General features: G+C 41.3%; 1 protein-coding gene across 8 annotated transcripts in view; it reads left to right on the plus strand.

Annotated features, from left to right (window-relative positions):
* The window catches only part of CREB5 (cAMP responsive element binding protein 5), a 396,047-nt gene that overhangs the window by 285,890 nt on the left and 90,864 nt on the right, over positions 1–19,293 (plus strand). For all 8 annotated transcript variants that reach the window (XM_014841040.3, XM_070511214.1, XM_070511188.1 and 5 more), the window contains 2 exons: positions 12,853–12,979; positions 17,870–17,980. In XM_014841040.3, the coding sequence (XP_014696526.1) occupies positions 12,853–12,979; positions 17,870–17,980 (238 nt within the window). The remainder of the gene's footprint in view (positions 1–12,852; positions 12,980–17,869; positions 17,981–19,293) is intronic.

A 19,293-nucleotide genomic window follows, 5' to 3' on the forward strand; every position in this document is an offset into this window, starting at 1 on the left:
CCCAGGCTAGGGGCAGGAGAAGACTGATGTCCCAGCTCAATCAGTTAGGCAGAGAGAGAGAATTCAAACTTCCTTCCCCTTTTTGTTCTCTTCAGACCCTCAACAGGTGGGATGATGCCCACTCACCCTGAGGAGGGCAGTCTGCTTTACCCAGTTCACCAATTCAGATGCTGATGTATTCTAGAAACACACCCTCAGAGACACGCCAAGAAATCATGGTTAACGAGATATCTGGCCATCTCGTGGCCCAGTCAAGTTGATACACAAAATTAACCATCCCAGGCACCACAGACAGGATCCTCCATAGGGCTCAACATAGGCACTTAGGGAATGTTGTCTTAGCTCTTCAGCAGGTGGGCTCAGGTAGAATTTACTACTCAGTAGTGAAAATGCTTTTCCTGGCAACTCACGGAGTTGGAGGACTTTTGTTATTTTCAAAATTACCAGTTTAGACCCAGTCTCAGTGGACCTGATAGCAACATCCTGAAAAGATAGAACTGCTTATCTGTCTTCCCTGTCTTCCCTCTCCTAAAGGATGTTCTGTTTCATAATAAATGACTAACTCTAGTGCACAGAGTGAAACTTTTATTTCATGCTAATTAAAAGGATCATTGTTCATATGTGAGAAGAAACTACCCCCTCCCTACCTCTCAGGACTCCTGGTTCCTGCCTTACTTTGCTGAATATTGCTTGCACTCAGGGACCTTTGCAACCTGCCTTTTGTTCCAGGAATGAGAATGTCTTAACAGAGGCCAGTGGTCAGTTACCCATTTGTCCTCAGCTTTGAGGAAAACCCACTCATAACTGATGCCCTGCTTCCCCAACGTAAATAGTTCTGGGCCTCTCTGTAAGTCAGGTTACCCTTTCTTGGTCATATCTAGTCATGTAACTTTAGAGTTGAAAAGGTCCTTGAAGATTCTTGGCTCAGCCACTTTATTTTATACATGAAGACATGAAAACTCAGAGGTCTTGAGAACACAGACCAAGATCCCCAGGCAAACCAGTGGTTGAGGCAGTGACACCCTTACTGGGGTATTCAGACTCAAAGCCATCTGGTGAAGGGCTCAGTTATTTTTATCCTTTTTTGATCTTCAGATTGACACATCCTGAGACAATATATTCAGTCTTCTGTTCTGGTGAGCGACTGAGTTTCAGGGGCCTGAGGAGAAACCAAGCTGCTGACAATGAGCAGGGAAGGGATTTCCTGGGGAGCAGTCAACCTCTGTGAGCAAGCGTAATGTGGCGTGTCAGTCACTTTCCATTTCTATTTCTAGTAGGGACTTACTGTCGATAGCTAAAATTGACATTTACTGTGCCCATAACCCTACCACAAATTAAAATCAGACCCCGAGTTCCTCTGGGAAAGATGTTTATTAAGCTGTAGGAAGACATCTGAAATGATACCAAATTACACTTTAAACTTGAAACCCCAAATACCACATTTGTTTGGGAGTAGGAAGAGGACTGTCTGGGGAATCATGTGGGAAACTGAGCAAGTCACTCTCTTTGGCAAAATGCAAGGCCACCAGGGAAGGGAAAAGTGCCCTGGAAGAGATGCTCTATGTATAAACCCCCGTGTGGCTTTTAACTAATCATTTAAGCCTAAACAAAATTTCCTTCAGAATGAACTTAAAGGAAAAATAAGCCCTTTACAACTCTGTGCCTTTAAGGAACAGACCCAGATGTTCCAGTGGTGCTTATGAATACACTGAGAAGGAGGTTGAAAGAAATATAATAAAGCAAGTCTATCACAATGCGAACCTGTGTTCCGAGGTTTGACCCAGCCGATACAGACAAAAGTGTGTTTGGGATCAAAAGTCTTTCATATGACTTTTGTAGCATGTAGATGTCTGTGGGTATTTGTGTGCAGTGAGTCTGTTTAGGCACATAGTTTGGCCACTGTCTCAATCTCAGAACCTAGTGATAGAACCACAGGGAAGCTGTACAGACTTGTGCCACATAATGACGTTTGGGTCATTGACGGACCACACGTACAATGGTGGTCTCATAAGATTAGTACCACATGGCCTAGATGTGTAGTAGGTTAGACCATCTAGGTTTGTGTCTTACACTCTGTGATATTCGCACAATGACGAAATCTGATGACGCATTTCTCAGAATGTGTCCCCGTTGTTAAGCGATGTGTACGCAGTGGCTTCTTTGCTTGTGTGTCCAGCCCATGAGTAGCTTTGAAGATAACAAAGCCTGACTGAGATCCTTGGATGCAAAGTGCAAAGTAAATGCCAAGTATCGTTATTATGACATTTATTGCTATTCTTTTATTAAGTGTTTCGGATTAATATCAATTTAGCTTCATGATAAGTGCTCCTACAAAGTGGGAGAACTTGAAAGGTAGCTCAGGGAAGGTTGCACAAGGAAGACATATGAGTTCCCTAGAAACTCCACCCCTCCCACAACCCCCCTTGCTCAAGTCAATGATAATTTGGCTGTCCTGTCAAGATAGTGTTTCAAGTTATCATGACCCTTAAAAAGAGGCCTGACATGGATGTGTCCTGGGGGTACTGCTGCCAAGAAATGAGAGACCACATACAATGAGGTAACCTTGTTAAGTCATTCAACAAACCCCTACAAGGCTACTACTGTGTGCCAAGCTTGGTACTCTATGATACTCTCCCTCCAGTCTAGGGGAGAGACTGGTACATGCTGTGAGAGCGCATATCGGGGACCAGCCTGGCCTGGAGAAATCAGAGGAGGCTTCCCGGAGAAGGTGATAGAGCAGGATACACCAGGGCTCACAGTAAAAGAAAAGACCAAGAGCCTTCAGGGAGGCTCAATGTTTCTGGATCTTTTTCCCAAACTACTTGACCCTGAAATTTAGACCAATACACCTTTAATTTGCATTTTAAAATGACACTAGGAATAATTTTTATTTTCTAAAATAGATAATTATTTCTTGAATAGAATATACATTGATCATCTTCCGAGGGCCAAGCACACGCAAAATATTCTCATACATGATTATCAAACCATCCTCATGCCATATCTACGAAGTGGGTGTTATAGCCCTGTTTTTGCCGACGAGAAAACAGAGACGTTAAGTGACTTGTGCAGATTACACATTTGTGGTCCGTGGCAGAGCCAGCAGGCGGCCCAAAGCCTGTGCCTTGTCAGCCACACAAGGCTGCTTTATTCGATTTACTGGTTAATGATGGCAGCCAGCATTCTCTCTATCATTTCTGTCAGCCACTCTGACTGGAATAAGTGAAAATAATGGACCTAATTTAGCACTGTGAGAGGTCTGCCCGTGCTCCTCCTCCCCAGAAACCATGCCAGACGAGGACGAATTTATTTTTGAAGAGCCTAATAAGAGGAAATTCCAGAACCTTAGTAAGCCATTTCATTGTTTTACACTATTCCTTCTTGGGAGATAGTCTTTCTTCTGACTTAAAATCTCATGTGCTGCTGTTTCATGATTGTTACTCTTCTGCTTCAGCTGGGTTTGAAAGTTAACTGGTCACCCTTCTCTGAATACAGTAATTTGGAAACTTGAAGATCATTATCATCATTGCCCAGTCTTCTCGTTTCTTTTGTTTTTCCATTTAGGTCTTCTCTCTGGGCTTTCAGTATTTTTCTGTTCTTCTTCGGAATTTTCTCCATGTTCTCCATGCCTTCCCCAGCTCCCTCCACCCGTGATACTCAGCCCCTACCTGACAAGGATTTCTGAGGATCTCACACCCTATCCTATAGTTTTTGGTTATTTGATTACAGTCATGGCTTAGAATATGCAGCTGTCTGTTAGGATGTAACCTAATGAGGAGTTTGCTAAGCCTTGAGGCAATGCCTCTTTCCTTGTCTGTTTCCTTGGAGAGGAAATTACCCTCTCAGCATTTCTGTTACTTTATCATTAAGAACAGAACTTGAGAAATCAGGCTTTTAGCAGCCTAAGGTTGCATAGTCCATGCATGTTGTCACAGCTGCCCTAAGCCACTCCTTCTGTACCATTGACACATCTCCTCTCCTGCCAGTGTATCTGTGGAGCTAATCATTTCTAGCGCCTCCTCCGAAAGAGCTGAAATAATCCTGGCAAGTGGCGAGGTGGAGAGTGTCATAAATTTAGTCTCCCAGGAGAGGTATTTGAAAACTGCCTAAGAGACCCTGCCTTGAGATTCAAGAAGAGGTTAGATAAAGACATTAGTGAGGGTGACCTAGTGGGGAGCCTTGCAAAATGCAAGGATGAGTAAAGGATGCCCAGATGATCTTTTCCCGAGCTCCTCTGTCTTCGCTGAAGTGTTTTGCAGTTGGAGCTTTCGTTCTTCTGCTGCAAAATTAAGCTGTATATTTCGAACACAGGTATTGGAGGATTGTTCAGGGCGTGGATTCCACCACAAATTACTCATTCAAATATGATGACTGACAAGTTGAGAGTCCAGAAGAAACCAAAACAGCATTTCTGAGGTAGAGTTAGGTGGGAGGGGGGTGGGTGTCTGGAAGCTCAGAGAGCTCGCTGCCTCTACAGAACGTCCAGGCAAGTGTGTTAGTGAATGTTTTCATGAATTATTCATTTCTGGTGAATGAATGCAAGCAGCAATCACATGTAAATGGCAAGGCTCATAATCAGAGGGCTACTTATTTGTCCTTACGAAGCAAGGAGGAAGCTTATTAACAACTCACAAACAGGAAGAAATTTTACTTAGTGATATGTCTCTATAAAGAAATTTTTTTCTCCAACCAGCCAGATATCTATCATTTATTTGAGCCTGCGTTCAAAATCGTCTTTTCTTTTATGTCTTTTGGTATACATTTACTTGCCTTTTCTAAGTGTAGCTTTATGAATAATTGATGCAACTGAGAAGTTATTGGCTAATTGAAAACCATCTCTTCATGTCTTTAAGTCTGACCCATGGCTAAAGCCAAACTGTTCAGGCGTTTAGAGTCTTTTATAAAGGGTCTTTATGAAGAACCTTTAGCTCTTTACAAGGAAAAAATATCAGATTCTGAAAATGGATTTTTTTCAACAATAGTACATCAGAAACCAATCCAACTATGTTTTTGATTAACTTGAAGGAATCAGGCTGACTGCATGACTAATTCAGATTAGTGGTGCAGAAATCAGTCATTAAAGATGAAAAGGTTGATTTAATAGTCTTAACAGAATGGCTGTAAATTTGCATCTTCCCTCCTATTACTGCTCTCTCTGTTTAAAACACTCAAAAGCAGTGGATATCTCCTCTGCCCAAGTAGATGCAGCATATATGCTATAAACCCAGCAAAGCCTCCAGCAGGACGCAGCTCTGTCAGCTGTATTTCGTTTTATTGCTGCTATTGGCTCTCTCGCAGACAGGCTTTCATTTAAAGAAAAAGAAGTTACATTTCCAAGACATTAGATACTACATCTTTAAAATAACGGCATCAGTAGTACAAAATTGATTTGAAAAAAGGAGCCCAAATTTATCTTGCAAGGTAAATTTAATTTCCAACACCCCTGGTGATAATGATTCCCAAAGTGTTCTTGTCAGTTTCGATAATGGGAAATGGGATGTTTAGTTGACCATGGTGTGGGTATAAGTGGTACCTCTGAGCCCAGAGCTCTGAGCATTGTAAAGTGGAGCCTTATTGCAGGGCAGGCATCCAATTTTTAAAACATTATATAGATTGGAGACAGATGAGCGTTTCTGAATTATTCTTGGCCTTTTCTTATGAAATGCCTAAAATATAATCTCAAATGGAAATTAATTTAATTGATGCAAAAACAAATGGGCTTAGAACTCATCTGAAAGTTTGAGTTTAATCTAAGGGGCACTGATCAAAAGTACAGATTACCTTGGGAGTAACCATTTATGCTTTTCAAGAACAGAAATGGGTTGTATTAGGCTGTTAATGTAAATTGGAGTTTCACCTATGACTTGGAAATCAATCAAGTTCTTCTCATTAGTTAGCAAAGATAATTTACTGAACACTCTTCTTGCTGTGTCCTTTGCTAGTCAAAGAGACCCTTGATCTCTATGTTTTCGTTAATTCGAGAAATATTTATTAATACTTACTAGGTATGTGTACTTTCTTCAGTTTCAGAAGTATCTGCATCGATAAACAAAGCAGACAGAATCTCTGACTTGTGACGTTCATTGGCTAGTTGGGAGCAGAGACATATTAAAAATTCACTGAAAATCAATGCAGAATTATAACCAAGAAGCTGAGATGGTGAACTCCAAGACACCATGAAACACATCTATTTTGCTGATCATTATATTGTCACCAATTGGAAATTTGTAAATGGGTTATTAAGCAAATGACCTCACTTGCCAAACCAGTTTTCTGCGCTGAAAGTACACAGAGCCTGATACATATTAGGTGCTTAATTGATTTTTGGTGATTGATTGATTGATTGGATAAATGATGATAAATGTTACTAGGGAAAGTACAGTCCGAAAAAGGCCCTGACCTGGTGTGGTTGTCCAGAGAAGGTGGTGAGGATGAGTTACGTTCAGGGCTCTGTGGCAGGAAGGAAAAATGGCGTTTCCAGGAAGCTGGAAGAAAGTCACCATCGTGCGGGTGTGGAGCCAGGGCTGGGAGCTGCGGAGGCCGTGGTGCCAGACCTTGGAGCCAGACCTTGGAGCCATGTCGAATTCTATCACAGGGAGATGGGCTCACTCATCTCTTGATGACCTGGAGCTCTGGCTGTTTTATAGCTTTTTAGGACCACGTGGCAGCTAGGCACAAGACAGAGGATAAGGTATAGACACTAAGAATTCTCTTCCTGGACACTGGCATGTCTGTGTCACCAAACGTGGGGAACAATTCTTGCAAGGAGACTCCAGGTCCTTAGCAGGGGTCTTCCCTTGAGCCTAAGAAAGCTTTGAAATGGAAAATACGTATTCTAACTGAATTCTGCTGATATTTTGGTGCCTTTTCTCATGGTAAATATTTCTGCTTCTTTGTCTCAAATTCCTCATTTGTTAAAAGCGGAAATGTTGTGTTTGCCCTCCAACTTGAGGGGCTTGATGGAGAGGTGGTGCTGAGCGTGAACTCATTCAAAAAAAGACACGGAGAATGTGCTGTCTTTAGAAATACGGGCCACATAGCTGTCTTGTTTTCCTGATTATTGCTTCTGTTGGATTTTTGTCATTGTTTTCAGGAAAAACTGGATCCTGAGGACTGATCTCTGGGGAACTAGTTTGGTTCCATTTTGAGGAAATATTTTCCAGAGTCCTTTCTGAGAAATAATGTGAAGTCATTTTGAAATTCTGTAAAATTGTGGGTGAGAGGAGTCCATTTGCCTCCATAGAAGGGTTTGGAATCTAAAATTGATGGTTTTTAAGGAAATATCTTATATATGCAAGGGGTTTTGGGCATTTTAATGTTTGTTAGAGTGAAGTTTTTTAATTAAAGCTAAGGATTGGTATTCTTTAAGATCCCAGCCTTAAGCCATAGGCTCTTGATTGAAGTATGGTGATTAATCTGTTGTTTGATCAGTGTTTCAGAATAATAATAATATAACAAAAACAACAACTAATTTTGTTGAGCATATTCAATATATTTACTATGTAGTAACTTATTCAGTCCGTAAGGTAACTATCTCTATCATCTTCATTTTACAGTTGAGGAAACTGAGGCACAGAAAGGCCAAGTAATTTGCCCAACGTCACAGAGCTATTAAGTGGCAGAGCTGGGATTTCAACCTGAGCAGACTATCTTCTGAGCCCATGTTCTTCACTACCCTGTTTTACAATGCAATTATTACCTACGGAAGAAATTAACTATATAATCTTTCCATTTCACATTCTACTTGATTATCCTAACAATTTGCTTTCTTGACAAAAACAGGAATTTTTAAATTCCAAATTAGGAGAAAAATGAGTAAATAAGCATTTCTCATTACAAGTTGCCTTCTCTTAAGATTTAAGAGATTATATTACCCTCTTTAGCTCTTCAGTTTCACACCCCGGATAAAAACTAATTTCCCAGTTTAGGCCACAAAGCTTCCTTTAACAAGATCTAAAGGAAGCGCACATTTCTTTTCATAAGCACATACAAAGATAGTGGACAATATGCTTTCTCTAGTCTGTGTGTGGAATTCTGTTATGTTCAAATGACAAAGAAGTGTGGGCCCCATGGAATGTATCAAATTCTTTTTTAGCGTCTTCTCTCACTTTTTAGGAACACTTTCTATTTGGAGTTTATTCATGTTTCAAATGTAGTCTTGACATTAAGAAGTGCTGAACTGCTCAATTTCATTACCTATAGACACTGACCACCTACTGTGTGCCAGGCTCTGGGTTAAGTGCTGTGGACACATGAATGAACAGTGAAGAGCACCCTGTCATAATGGAGCATACGGTCTCCCTAGCTTAAGAGCATCTCATTTTCATTCCAAGTCCTAGAATCTGAATTTTAGAGTTTCAAGGGATTTCAAGATGGTCTATAATCTGATCCGTTCACTAGACACATGACAAAATGGAAAGCCCAAAAGTTAAGAAAGTTGCTTCCCCAAAGTCAGAAACTCTAATAGCAACAGTTTCTGGATCCCTTCTCCCTTCTAGCTCTTCTTTCCATATTTTTTCCTTTGAAGCTTTTTTATTCAACCGCTCTCCCTCCCCACAAACACACACACCAAGCCCTTTTGTTGTTATTTTTTACCTGCTCAAGATTTCTTAGATTTTGATGGTCTGATTTCAAAGCTGACGTGGATCTTCTAATTCTCTAATCTAATTTTTTTTGTCGTTTGCTTCTTCCCTTTTCCTGACCACATACCTGGCAGATCTGTCTGTCTGTCCTGAGTTTAAGAGGCATCTCGGGGTGCCATGGATCTTTTGAAGACCTGGAAAAGGAGAGCAGTCTGCGGTGATCCTCCTGAGACCCTCCAAACCAAAGCACTGGTTTTTAGTTCCTTAAAGGTAGTTGGGCTTTTTCGAGGGCAGAGGAGACCAGCAGACACAGCCCTTGCTTTTCAGACACCCCTAGACTGGAAAACATTCTTTGCAGGGAGAAATGAGGACATGAAATCGCCTGCTGTGGTACCTATCATTCTGTTAAGGATAGTGAAAACACAGTCTGTCATCCTTGACATTTTAATTGAAAGAAAAGCTTACATAGATTTCAGCTGTAAGCAGTATGTTTATACAACTGTATAAAGAGGAATAATCTGTCAGGTTGGAAAACTCTTAATGCTACGGGACTCAGTTTAGTAATTGAACAATCCAACATGAGCTCACACATCTTACCTTGTTCCATGCCTCAATAATTTTTAGTAGAAATACTTTACCTAGAGGCATATGGTTATTAAAAAGGAGGCTCGGCTTGCTCAAAGTCTGGAATTATTAGCTCATGGCAACAAGCCTGCACTGGAGAAAGACTGTTGGGTCTTTGTTTTCACAGCTTTACTGCAATTTGCCATCTTATTTTCAGAGTCTAACTGATGTGTTGTTTGGGAAGTTGTGTTTTGTGTTTTTTTTAAGGAAGAAAATATAATTTCACATGGATGAGTGGCTTCTCATGTTAGCAGTATTGCAGAATTTCACTACTTCATGGAAAGTCCAGGGAGCAGTGTGAATATCAAAGGAAATGGACCGTGAATTTATTTTAGTATAAAAAATCAATAATAACTTAGTTATAGGAGCCATCAAGGTGTGATGGGGGAAGCCCTATGTTGCAAGTTGGGTATAAGTCTTGCTTCTTTTCATGTCTCATATGACCTCGGGCAAATTTAAATATTTCTGAATTCAGCATACTCCTGAGTAAAATGGGAGTAATGTCCTACCTACCACATTGTATTGTTTCAAGTGACATGAACATGAAAATACTTTGAAATAATGAAACCATGTACAGTGCAATATAATAAGTTTTATGCAAGTGCAATGTATTAAATAATAATTATTTCTATATACACAAAGGGAATTAGACAATTAATGCAATTATTCCGATACCTCTCTTGCTTCAATAATCTAAGTATTCTGGACAAATGGTTGTTTCTTGGGTCAAGCTACATAATTATCTCAGTCTAGTCCTTTGTATACCCAGTGATGGGTAGGCACAGATGTTTTTTTCTTTCAGTTTTTGTGGTTTTAAAAGCACAAGCCAGAAGCCTAGAAAACTCCATCAGTTTTGTAGATAGGGTTGGGGAAATTACTTAGAATCTGTGTAAAACAATAATTCTAAATTATTCAGGGTCTAAACATACAAGGTTCTCAAATAACCATTTTCCTCTCCAAGTATACCTTGCTAATTGGTCTTATTGGCATCATTGGGTAATTATTATTGTAATCCCAAGGGAACCCAGTGCCCTGAAGGATCTTCTTAATTAATAAGGGAATACTTGATGTTTTAAAATCTAGTAGATCTATGCATGGTGTGGAAATAACTGACCTAATAAGAACGTTGAATTAAATGAAACTTACCATTCCCCAGTTATTCTATACAACTGGGAGTTTTCCATCGTTCGGGGAAGAACGAAAACTTGTTTTCAGTTTAATTACTTTTGTATCTCCATTCACACCACCATTAAGTTGTTAAATTGATTTCTTTTTTAAAAAGAACCCATCAATAAAAACTGATAACCAAGAGTGTTATTCATATGTCATGTTGGAAGCAAAATATAAATGATGATATTATGTTGCCCTTTGTTTATGAGGATGATGTTGCAAATCAACCTAATAAAATGTTTTTAGTTGTCTTTGCTGTAACAGTTTTTGCTTATCCCTGACTGTCCATGCTTAAAGCATTCCCGCTAGTGACTAGGGAAACAGACATATGGAGGAAGGCTATATGTATGTATATACGTATAAATGTACATATCTGTATGTAGGCATATAGGTATAGATGTATGCACATTATCTATCTGGATGGACAGATAAATACATAGATATATAGATGAAATAGATAGAGAGAGAGAGATAAATAGATACATGAAAGAGTAGATGCTCTCACTGAATCTTTCTCATTATGAAACTTGGGAGTTCAGATTATTAATTTTGTACTTAGGGGAACTGATCATTATTAAACATGATATACCTTGATATGTAACTATTTTCTTTTCAGTAAATGTCTCAAACAAAATATTAAGACTGGAGAATATAAAAGAAACATTGTCTGTTGACTGGGCCGCATTCTATACCTATCTGTCTCCTACCTCTGAATAAGACTTTAAGACCCAGTGAAGTTACAACCTACGATAGAATTTGGGAGCAGTTGAAACCAGCACTTTCCTAGAACTGTAAAAGCTGAAGGACCTTCAAAGGCCCCACTAATCCTTGTTATTAATCCATACTCCAGAGGTCCCCAGGGCACATATCAAGAAAGATCCATGGTACTTCATTTGCTTTTCTGAAAGCGCTCATTTCATTTTTACAAGCTACTTACATTAGTCCATCTATGTGACTACTCATAAACTCTGTGTAAAGGTTTTATCTTCTTTTGTATTTTCCTGCATACAACTTCCTAAACATATAAATATTGACTAATTTATGACTAATCCTTCTGTGATGTGTGACTGTGATGGCTAGCTGTGTTTCCAAAGGAGCTGTCAGGCAAAAAGAGTGGAAAACTTAATCTTCTTTGGAATTCTAACAGCAGTGTGAAGGCAGAGCTTGTTGGCTTTCTTTTCCCCGTCTCAGTCTCCCTCTTCTCCGTGAGTCACCCATGGGAGGCAGATGGGCTCCAAAGGAGAGGCTGCTCGCGCTCCTCCGCTTGGGCTCTGGGCGTGGCCGTCCTTCCCTGATGCACAGGAAGGCGTCAGCTCCACAGAAGGTCTCTGTCCGCAGCCACAACCCAGCACATAGCAGGAGGGAATCTTTTTTTTAGAAAATGCATTAATTCTGGAAGCACTAGTTTCTATCGTGGCGTTCGGGATAAGATGCTTTAGCGGAGAAGACTCAGAGGTCCTGAGGGGTGTTTGTTTATTTGTTTCGTTTTATTTGTTTGTTGTGAAGTCTTTAATTTTAACGGCTTGACGTTTATACGGCTCCCCAGAGCCAAAGCATCAGCAGATTGAGAATTTTGCCAAGGAGGTCACTTATTTGCCATTTTTAATAAACACAAATAATTCCTTTTTCCCTCAGCCCCACATTCCCTGGCCCCACTTTCCCTGGCTCATTAAATCAATTTAAGGCCCTTAAAAAATTTTTCTGGCAATTTGAAGCAAAAGCTCAAACTATGTACTCCCCTGAGGAATGCTTTCCCAAGTCCTGCAGGTCAGGCCAAAGTCACTTTCTGTCAAACAGCCTAACACCTCGAGTTATTATAAAATGAAGGATTGGTGACTGGGGGCTGGGCCCTGGACTTGCCCGAGAAAGGCCGGCGGCCGGGCCGGGAACCTCAGTGCGGCTGCTTCGGTTTGTGTGCTGTCTTTGGGTTTTTTCCACTCACAGTGAAGAACTATGAAAAAGTTAAAACCGATTTCTATGGGGAAGTCATGAATGAAGTTGGTTCTGCAAATCCAGATAGTGAAAGTATAGCCGGAGCAAAGCCAGGAGGCTGCCAGGCAGAGGTGTGGGAGAGTGTGCATAAAACACATGTACGCAGATCTCAGGCTCTCAGGTCCTCCAGAGGGCAGAGACGTCCAAGGAAGCACAGGATTTCACGTCCAAATCCCTTTCCTAAAGATGCAGGGGTTGTAGGAGATTTACCAGCTGGCTGTCTATTGACCATCAGTTAGATAACAGAGGTCAGGAAATGAAGTGGAATTTGATGTATTAACTAGGAAGCAGCAAAGGAAGCCAGGCTTGTGTTTTATTTGTTATTATTTCCCTAATATCCTCAATTACATGGCTCCCATCAGAGGATCTGATCTGCTGCTCGTGTAATGGTGTTGTACCCGCTGGTCCTGGGCACAGAGAGACAGGCAGTGAATCCCCGGCCCGAGGCATCAGGAATAATGTTTGCTTTTTTCTTTGTTCCCAGGCCTGTCCCAGGCTCTCTATCTTCTCTGCTACATCTCCACAACAGACAGAGACAGCCCATGCCAGCCTCCATGCCTGGGACCCTGCCCAACCCTACCATGCCGGGGTCTTCCGCCGTCCTGATGCCAGTAAGTGCTTCTCGCTTCCGCCAAGGCTTGCCCTTTTCAAAGAGTAAAGGAAAAGCTGAGATCTGAGCTGACTGGAAAGAAAGTGGCTTCTTCTGGACAGAGAGTTGAGCTGTGTGCCAGTTGGCTGAGAGTGCCCGGTTGTTCATCAATAGGCATCTTGCTGGCTTTCCCGTCCTTCAGTGCTTCCCTAGTGAGGCCTGGTCCCATCTTCCTGTGGGTGACAAGTGAGCTTGCCACATCTAGGGAATGGAATTCATTCAGGAACACAGTGTTTTATGGCTACTCCAAAGTCTATAGCCTGGGCTGTATACAGAGTGTCCTTAAATTGCCAGTGAGTGGTCTAGCCAGGACTCAGAGTAATAACTATAATATAACAATAATAACAATGGTACATAATAGCTGCTGACACGTATTTGCGAACATCAGGTTCTATTACTCTTGCTAGCAGTGTTTACTGAGTGCTTACCATGTGCTCGTTGCTCTCTATGCACTTCATCAACACGTGGGACAATCCTCTGAAGTAGGTACTGTTACTATCTCCATTTTTTGAATGAGGAAAGTAAGTCAAGTAACTTGCTTGGCTGAGGAGCACAATAGCTGAGTTTTGAGCCCAGGAGTTCTGGCTCCAGAACCCACTCGCTCAACCACTATATCGTACATACATTCTTTCCTTTCACTCTCACAACAAACCTATGAGGTATGCACTGTTATTATCCCCATTGTACAGATGAGGAAACTGAGGCCCGAGAGGCCGAGTAACTTGGCTAAGGTCACAGAGCTAGTTAGGTGATGGAGTCCAGGGAGTTTGACTTCTGAGTCTACACTCATAATCATGACACTAAACTGCCCCTCTCTGAATACAGACTATTCCAGAGCACGCCTTGCTCTCCTTCCACGGGATTCCCTCCCTGTACTTCGTGAACATGAATAGTGTTATTATTCATTGGGCCACAAGAGTTCTCAAAAGCTCTAGAGGCGATAGAACAATTCAGTTAAAACCCTCCCACAATAATATCAACGATGCCTTGTAGAGCATTTTAAGGAATTGTCTACATTTTGTTATTATTTCATTTTTGTTAGTTTGTTTTGTTCTCATGGCAGTCCTGTGGGAATTTGGTAGCAGTGATTATTGATACACTCATTTTACAGATGAAGCCTGAAGAATTAGGAAAGTGAAAGGAGTTGTCTAATGTCACACAGCTTAGGAGTGAAGAGTTGTGAGTAGAACCCACATCTCAACTCACGCTGAGTGGTTTAGATTATCCGAGGATGAGCAATTTTCTTGTTTATCTCAGTGGAGTTAGGGGGATGGAGAAGGGCTTGGTGGCCCTAGTGTAGAGAAATGGACCTGCGCACTGTAAGTATCAGGTAGTTCAGGCTAGAAACAGTCTTTGCTTGGTTGGGCCAGAGGACAGATGAGCTGGTTGACTTTACCTGCATTGTTCACCTAAGACACCTTTAGATGAAGGAAAACAGCACCATCAATGCCATTGTCCCAGGTTTTACTCACCCCAACTAATTGCATGAAGACTTCCACCATGGGCTGTCTTCAAGTAGCCTCTAAATTCTTCTTGTCCAAAATCAGTTCCCTTTCAGAAATCCTATGCATTGACCAGAAACACACCGCTTCGGTGACTTTTTTTCCCATTTGATTAAATTGTGTACTATTCCCAGGGGCAAAGATGGGACACTTGAAATGAAAGGGCCCAGAAAAAGGTGCCTGGCACCTATTTCCACCACATCACTTCATTATACAACTTGACCTCCTGTTTCTGCTTCAGAATAGAAGCAAGGGATCAGGTGCATGGTCAAGTGGCAGTGTAGATGAAGTCAAGGATGCCACCCCCACAGGAGTTCCCTCAGCTGTGTCAGTGATGTGTACGCTGCCATGACAATAGTGTCAGTCTAGAGCAGTGATTCTCAACTGGGGAAATTTTATCACCCAGGGGATGTCTGGCCATATCTGGAAACACTGTTGGTTGTCACAACGGTGGCGGGGCGGGGGAGGGGGAGGCGCGGGGTGCTACTGGCATCTAGCAGGTGGAGGCCAGGAATGCCAGTAAACATTCTACAATGCATAGGACAGCCCCCACAATAAAGAATTATTTAACCCGAATTGTCAATAGTGCCAAGGTTGAGAAATCGTGGTCCCGAGTGACACTAATGTAACTAATGAAAGTTAATATAAGATCTCTAAAAAGCATATCCTAAGAGTTCTAGGCCCTAGAAATCTGGGCATTTTCTTCCTTTTTAGCAAGTCACCAGCTCCTGCACTATAACTTTGGCATTTCAAAGTTCCTGCCCTAGGAAACCATGATTCCCTTGGCATAAAAGATAAGCCCATGTCTGTAGGTGAAGGTAAGATTCTTAACTGAATTGTAGTACGTGCTGTCAAGCCACATATTTCAGAAAGCCCTAGGTCTGAGAAGAAATGATGTGTTTGTTCATTAATTCATTCATTCATTTCACAAACTTTTGCTGAACACCTGCTATGGGCCAAGTGCTGTGTGAGATGCTGGGGATACAGTGAAGAACGAGGCAGGCATTGCCTTCGAGGAGTTCACTGGGTTCTGATTTCCTATCTTGAAAGTCAAAAGCTCAAATACTTTGGGAATGTGAACACTCATTTATAATCACAAAAGCCCGGTGAACTGCAGACATTTTAGCTCCCGTTTTCTAATTTGTTTCAAGGGAAAAGAGGCAGCTCGAGAAAAGGTGAACTCCTTTCCTGGACATTTTACCTCCAGTGCTAACTATTGCATAATATTCAGCAAAGCCTCTCCCATCTTCTGACCTCTTAATTCTAGTCAACTCATCAGAGCCACGCGCATGCCGCAGAGCCTTATGAGTACAAAGCACCAAATAGCTGTTTTGAAGAGGCTGTTGCTGACCCCTTGTAATCATTTAGACTGGAAAAATGCAACTTTTTTAGATAGAGAAATCAGCCTGTTTTCACTATTCTGTTTAATTTGTGAGTCACGGGATAGAAATAGTCATAGGCTGTAAATTTCCCGAAAAGTGGGAAGCATGGCCGACTCCGGATCCAGAGGCCACGAGCAGCCTACTCTCCTTTCTTTGTAGCACGTGATGGCTAGTAGCTTGGAAAACCCCACACAATCATTTGTACTTCTGAATGATCCTCCTTCGGAAAACTGAAAGCGAAAGCTCATTTGGACTTGATGTCCTTTTAGGAGAAGGTCGCCAATTGGAATAAAGTGTCAAACGCTATTCCAACTCTCCTATGCCCCAGCCTCTGCAAGGGAGCTATAAGTAATAAGCATTTTTTAGAGCAATCTTCATGACTGAACAACTAGAGGACATGAATGCGCTTAATGGCACTGAACTAAAAACGCTTAAAATAGTAAATTTTATGTTATATATGTTTTACTGCAGTTAAAAAAATAATTTAAAAAACAGAGTACTTCGGCTCCCGGGAGATTCAGGGGGTATATGGGGTGAACAGTTTATTTTACTGAATCAATAAGGCCTCAGAAGGTTTTTTGGGAGTGCTCTAGAACATATCGAAAATTCTCCATTAAATAGCTCCTTTGAAACAGTTTCACACATCTGTTCACTGCTAGATAACTGATAAAGGAATCCAGGCCAAGATAAGGCTGAGGGTGCTTTGCTGTGATGGGGAGTGTCCACCAGTCATCCATCAGGAGGATTTTGGCGAGCACCTCTGCTAACCCACACGTTAAGGTCATAATCATACCCCCGCGCCTGACGTGGAAGAAGCAGAGATGGCTGTGATAGACTCTCAACAATGGAAGGGACCTGCAAGGGTCATTGATTTCAATTCTCACTCTCAACTCTTGTCTGTGAGGTTTCCGTCCTCCACTCTTTGAAGAGCCCCAGTGATAAGGACCCTGTATTTTCTGGACTAACTTTGAACAGAACCTGGTTTCCTAAATTTTCCGACCATTGTTTTCGTTTTCATTTCCATCCTTTGCCAAATGGAAAAGCTTTTGCATTGAAGAATCTATATTTCCCCCTCAGAAAAGTCTGATTATTTTCTGTGAGATTTTAGTATTGTGTGCTTGCTTTATGTTAGATCTTTGAAAAGCGCTGATTTTCTACTAAACAGAAAATATCCATCAGACACACCCTTCCCTGACTCAAATAGAGATTGTGTTGTATTTATTTTTTAACAGAGACACCCTGGAGACAAAAATGCCAGAAGTCAATGCAGGTATTTGAAAGATATTGATTCTAGACTGGATGGCAGGCGTGCAGGACAATGTGGGAGCCGTTGACCATGTGTCATACAATACCCTCAGCTGCTTTCTTCCTCTACCCCAAGGCCTAGCACTGTGGTGAGGCCAAAAACTGCCATGTAGAGTCCTGACTGGGTTAACAGGGAAGAGTTGTGCCAGGGGCAGCTGCTCAAATACCTCTGCTGGATCATTTTGATTGTGTTTACGAGTTAGAGTGACAGGAAGCCCCACCGTATTTGAGAGCATTACTTTTTAAATTAATTTTGTTTTTTCTTATTGCTCAAATGATTCATGTTTCTGTATAAAATTTAGGAAGAAAAAAAAAAGCGTGAGATAACCATAACAGTTACAAGTATAAGCGTGATCCCTGGTCGTTGGCGTGTTTGTAAAAGTGGAAATAGTCCATGCTTTTGCTTGGAAATGATCTGCCATGATTACAGAGTTCTCTTTGGCACTGGGCATCTTCTATAGAAATCGCAACTTTGGATGACACTTTGCTGTGCTTGAGTTCTAGGCGCAGGAGTGCGTTGCTCACCCTTCCCCAAACCACAGACTTTCTCCAGAGTTATTCAGAGAAGTTCTAAACAAACCATTTGAAAGAGAAATGAAGCTTTGTCTGTGACCTAGACTGCCTTTTTCAGACTTCTGATTCTCTTGCTTTCCTTTCTCTTAGATGGAGAGACAAATGTCAGTGAACTCCAACCTCCTGGGAATGCAAGGTCCAAACCTCAGCAACCCCTGCGCTGCTGCCCAAGTCCAGCCAATGCATTCAGAAGCCAAAATGGTAAATAACAGTCAGAATCCTCCCTTTGTTATTTTGTGACTTTTGATTTCGACTCTGACTTCCAAATTTCAGTTAAGTCAGGTAGACAGCTCCGTCTTTGTTTTGGTGAATAGGTCTTTCTGTGGAAAGGCAGTGGCGAGCTTGGCTCTCTCTTTGAGGATGTTTTTTACTGAAGCATGGCGTCGGATGATTGTGTAACAAGCATTGGATCAGATGTGGCCTTAGTAAAAGGGACGTTTAAAAGTTTGGGGAGACTCATAGGATTTGAGGTGGGATACACTCAAGTATGTGTATATTTGCTCAGAATAGGAAAATAACAAAAAAATGCAGAGTTTTTCTTATTCAAGGTGGTCATAGCTTCACTGGTACTCTTTTTGTCCCCATATCCATTAAAACAGACGTGATTTTTAAGCACACACTATCACAGAAATATTTTTCATTTTTTGTTATAGTTGTCAGATGCGAGGTTGATTGGTAAGGATCAGAGGCTTGTTTTCTTGCAGTCACTGGAGCTCTTACTGAAATTCACGATTTCAGGTGACAACCTCCAGTGAATTTTAACGTATCAGATTTATGTGCAGTAAGGTCAGTCTCTCCAATCGTAGTGAGAGATTCATGCATTTATATTCTACTAAATATTAATAAAAGCAATGCATGTCTGTCTTTGCAATATAAAGTAAATTTGCTGGTTATATTTAGTGGCGTTACTTGAAGTAGGTCATTCGGTTTTTGTATAGTTAAATTCTGACACTACACTTAGCGTGGCATCGGATGACAGTAAAATACACCGCAGCAAAGTTTTTGGTATCTGACATTGGATAAGGATAGCTGTTGCTAGAAGTTGGAGATTTATTTGGTTTCCTGACTGATAGTGTTAGGGACCGTGTCTGATGGCTGGTATGAGAACGTTATCCACAGTTCTGAAAATTAGTCATCAAAACCCAGTGACTTCGTTTTCAATGGCAGCAAGTTTTTTTTGACGCCTGCTTTGGTCATTTTCTCTTGGAAATTTCACTCATTTGACTTGCAGCTTCTTGACCCAAGGAAGCGACTGAACTCCCAGTGTTGGCTACCTTGGGCAAATAAAATCTGTGGTCAAGAGAGTGCTCTTTGCTGTTCCACAGTCCCTGTGACATGCCAAATGGCACTGACATCTTCAACAAAGCTCGTTAAATCTTTTTGGAATTGGCAAATATTTTTTCAACTCAAGCCCTGCAGAGCCAAACCAAATACGTGCTGGCAGAATAAAGTTCAAACTGGCATCTGTTTTGGAGACCAGAGTAATGCCATTTACTTTTTTTTTTTTTTTAAGG

The sequence above is a fragment of the Equus asinus genome, chromosome 1 (genome assembly GCF_041296235.1).
Source record: "Equus asinus isolate D_3611 breed Donkey chromosome 1, EquAss-T2T_v2, whole genome shotgun sequence".
Lineage (NCBI taxonomy): Eukaryota > Metazoa > Chordata > Mammalia > Perissodactyla > Equidae > Equus > Equus asinus.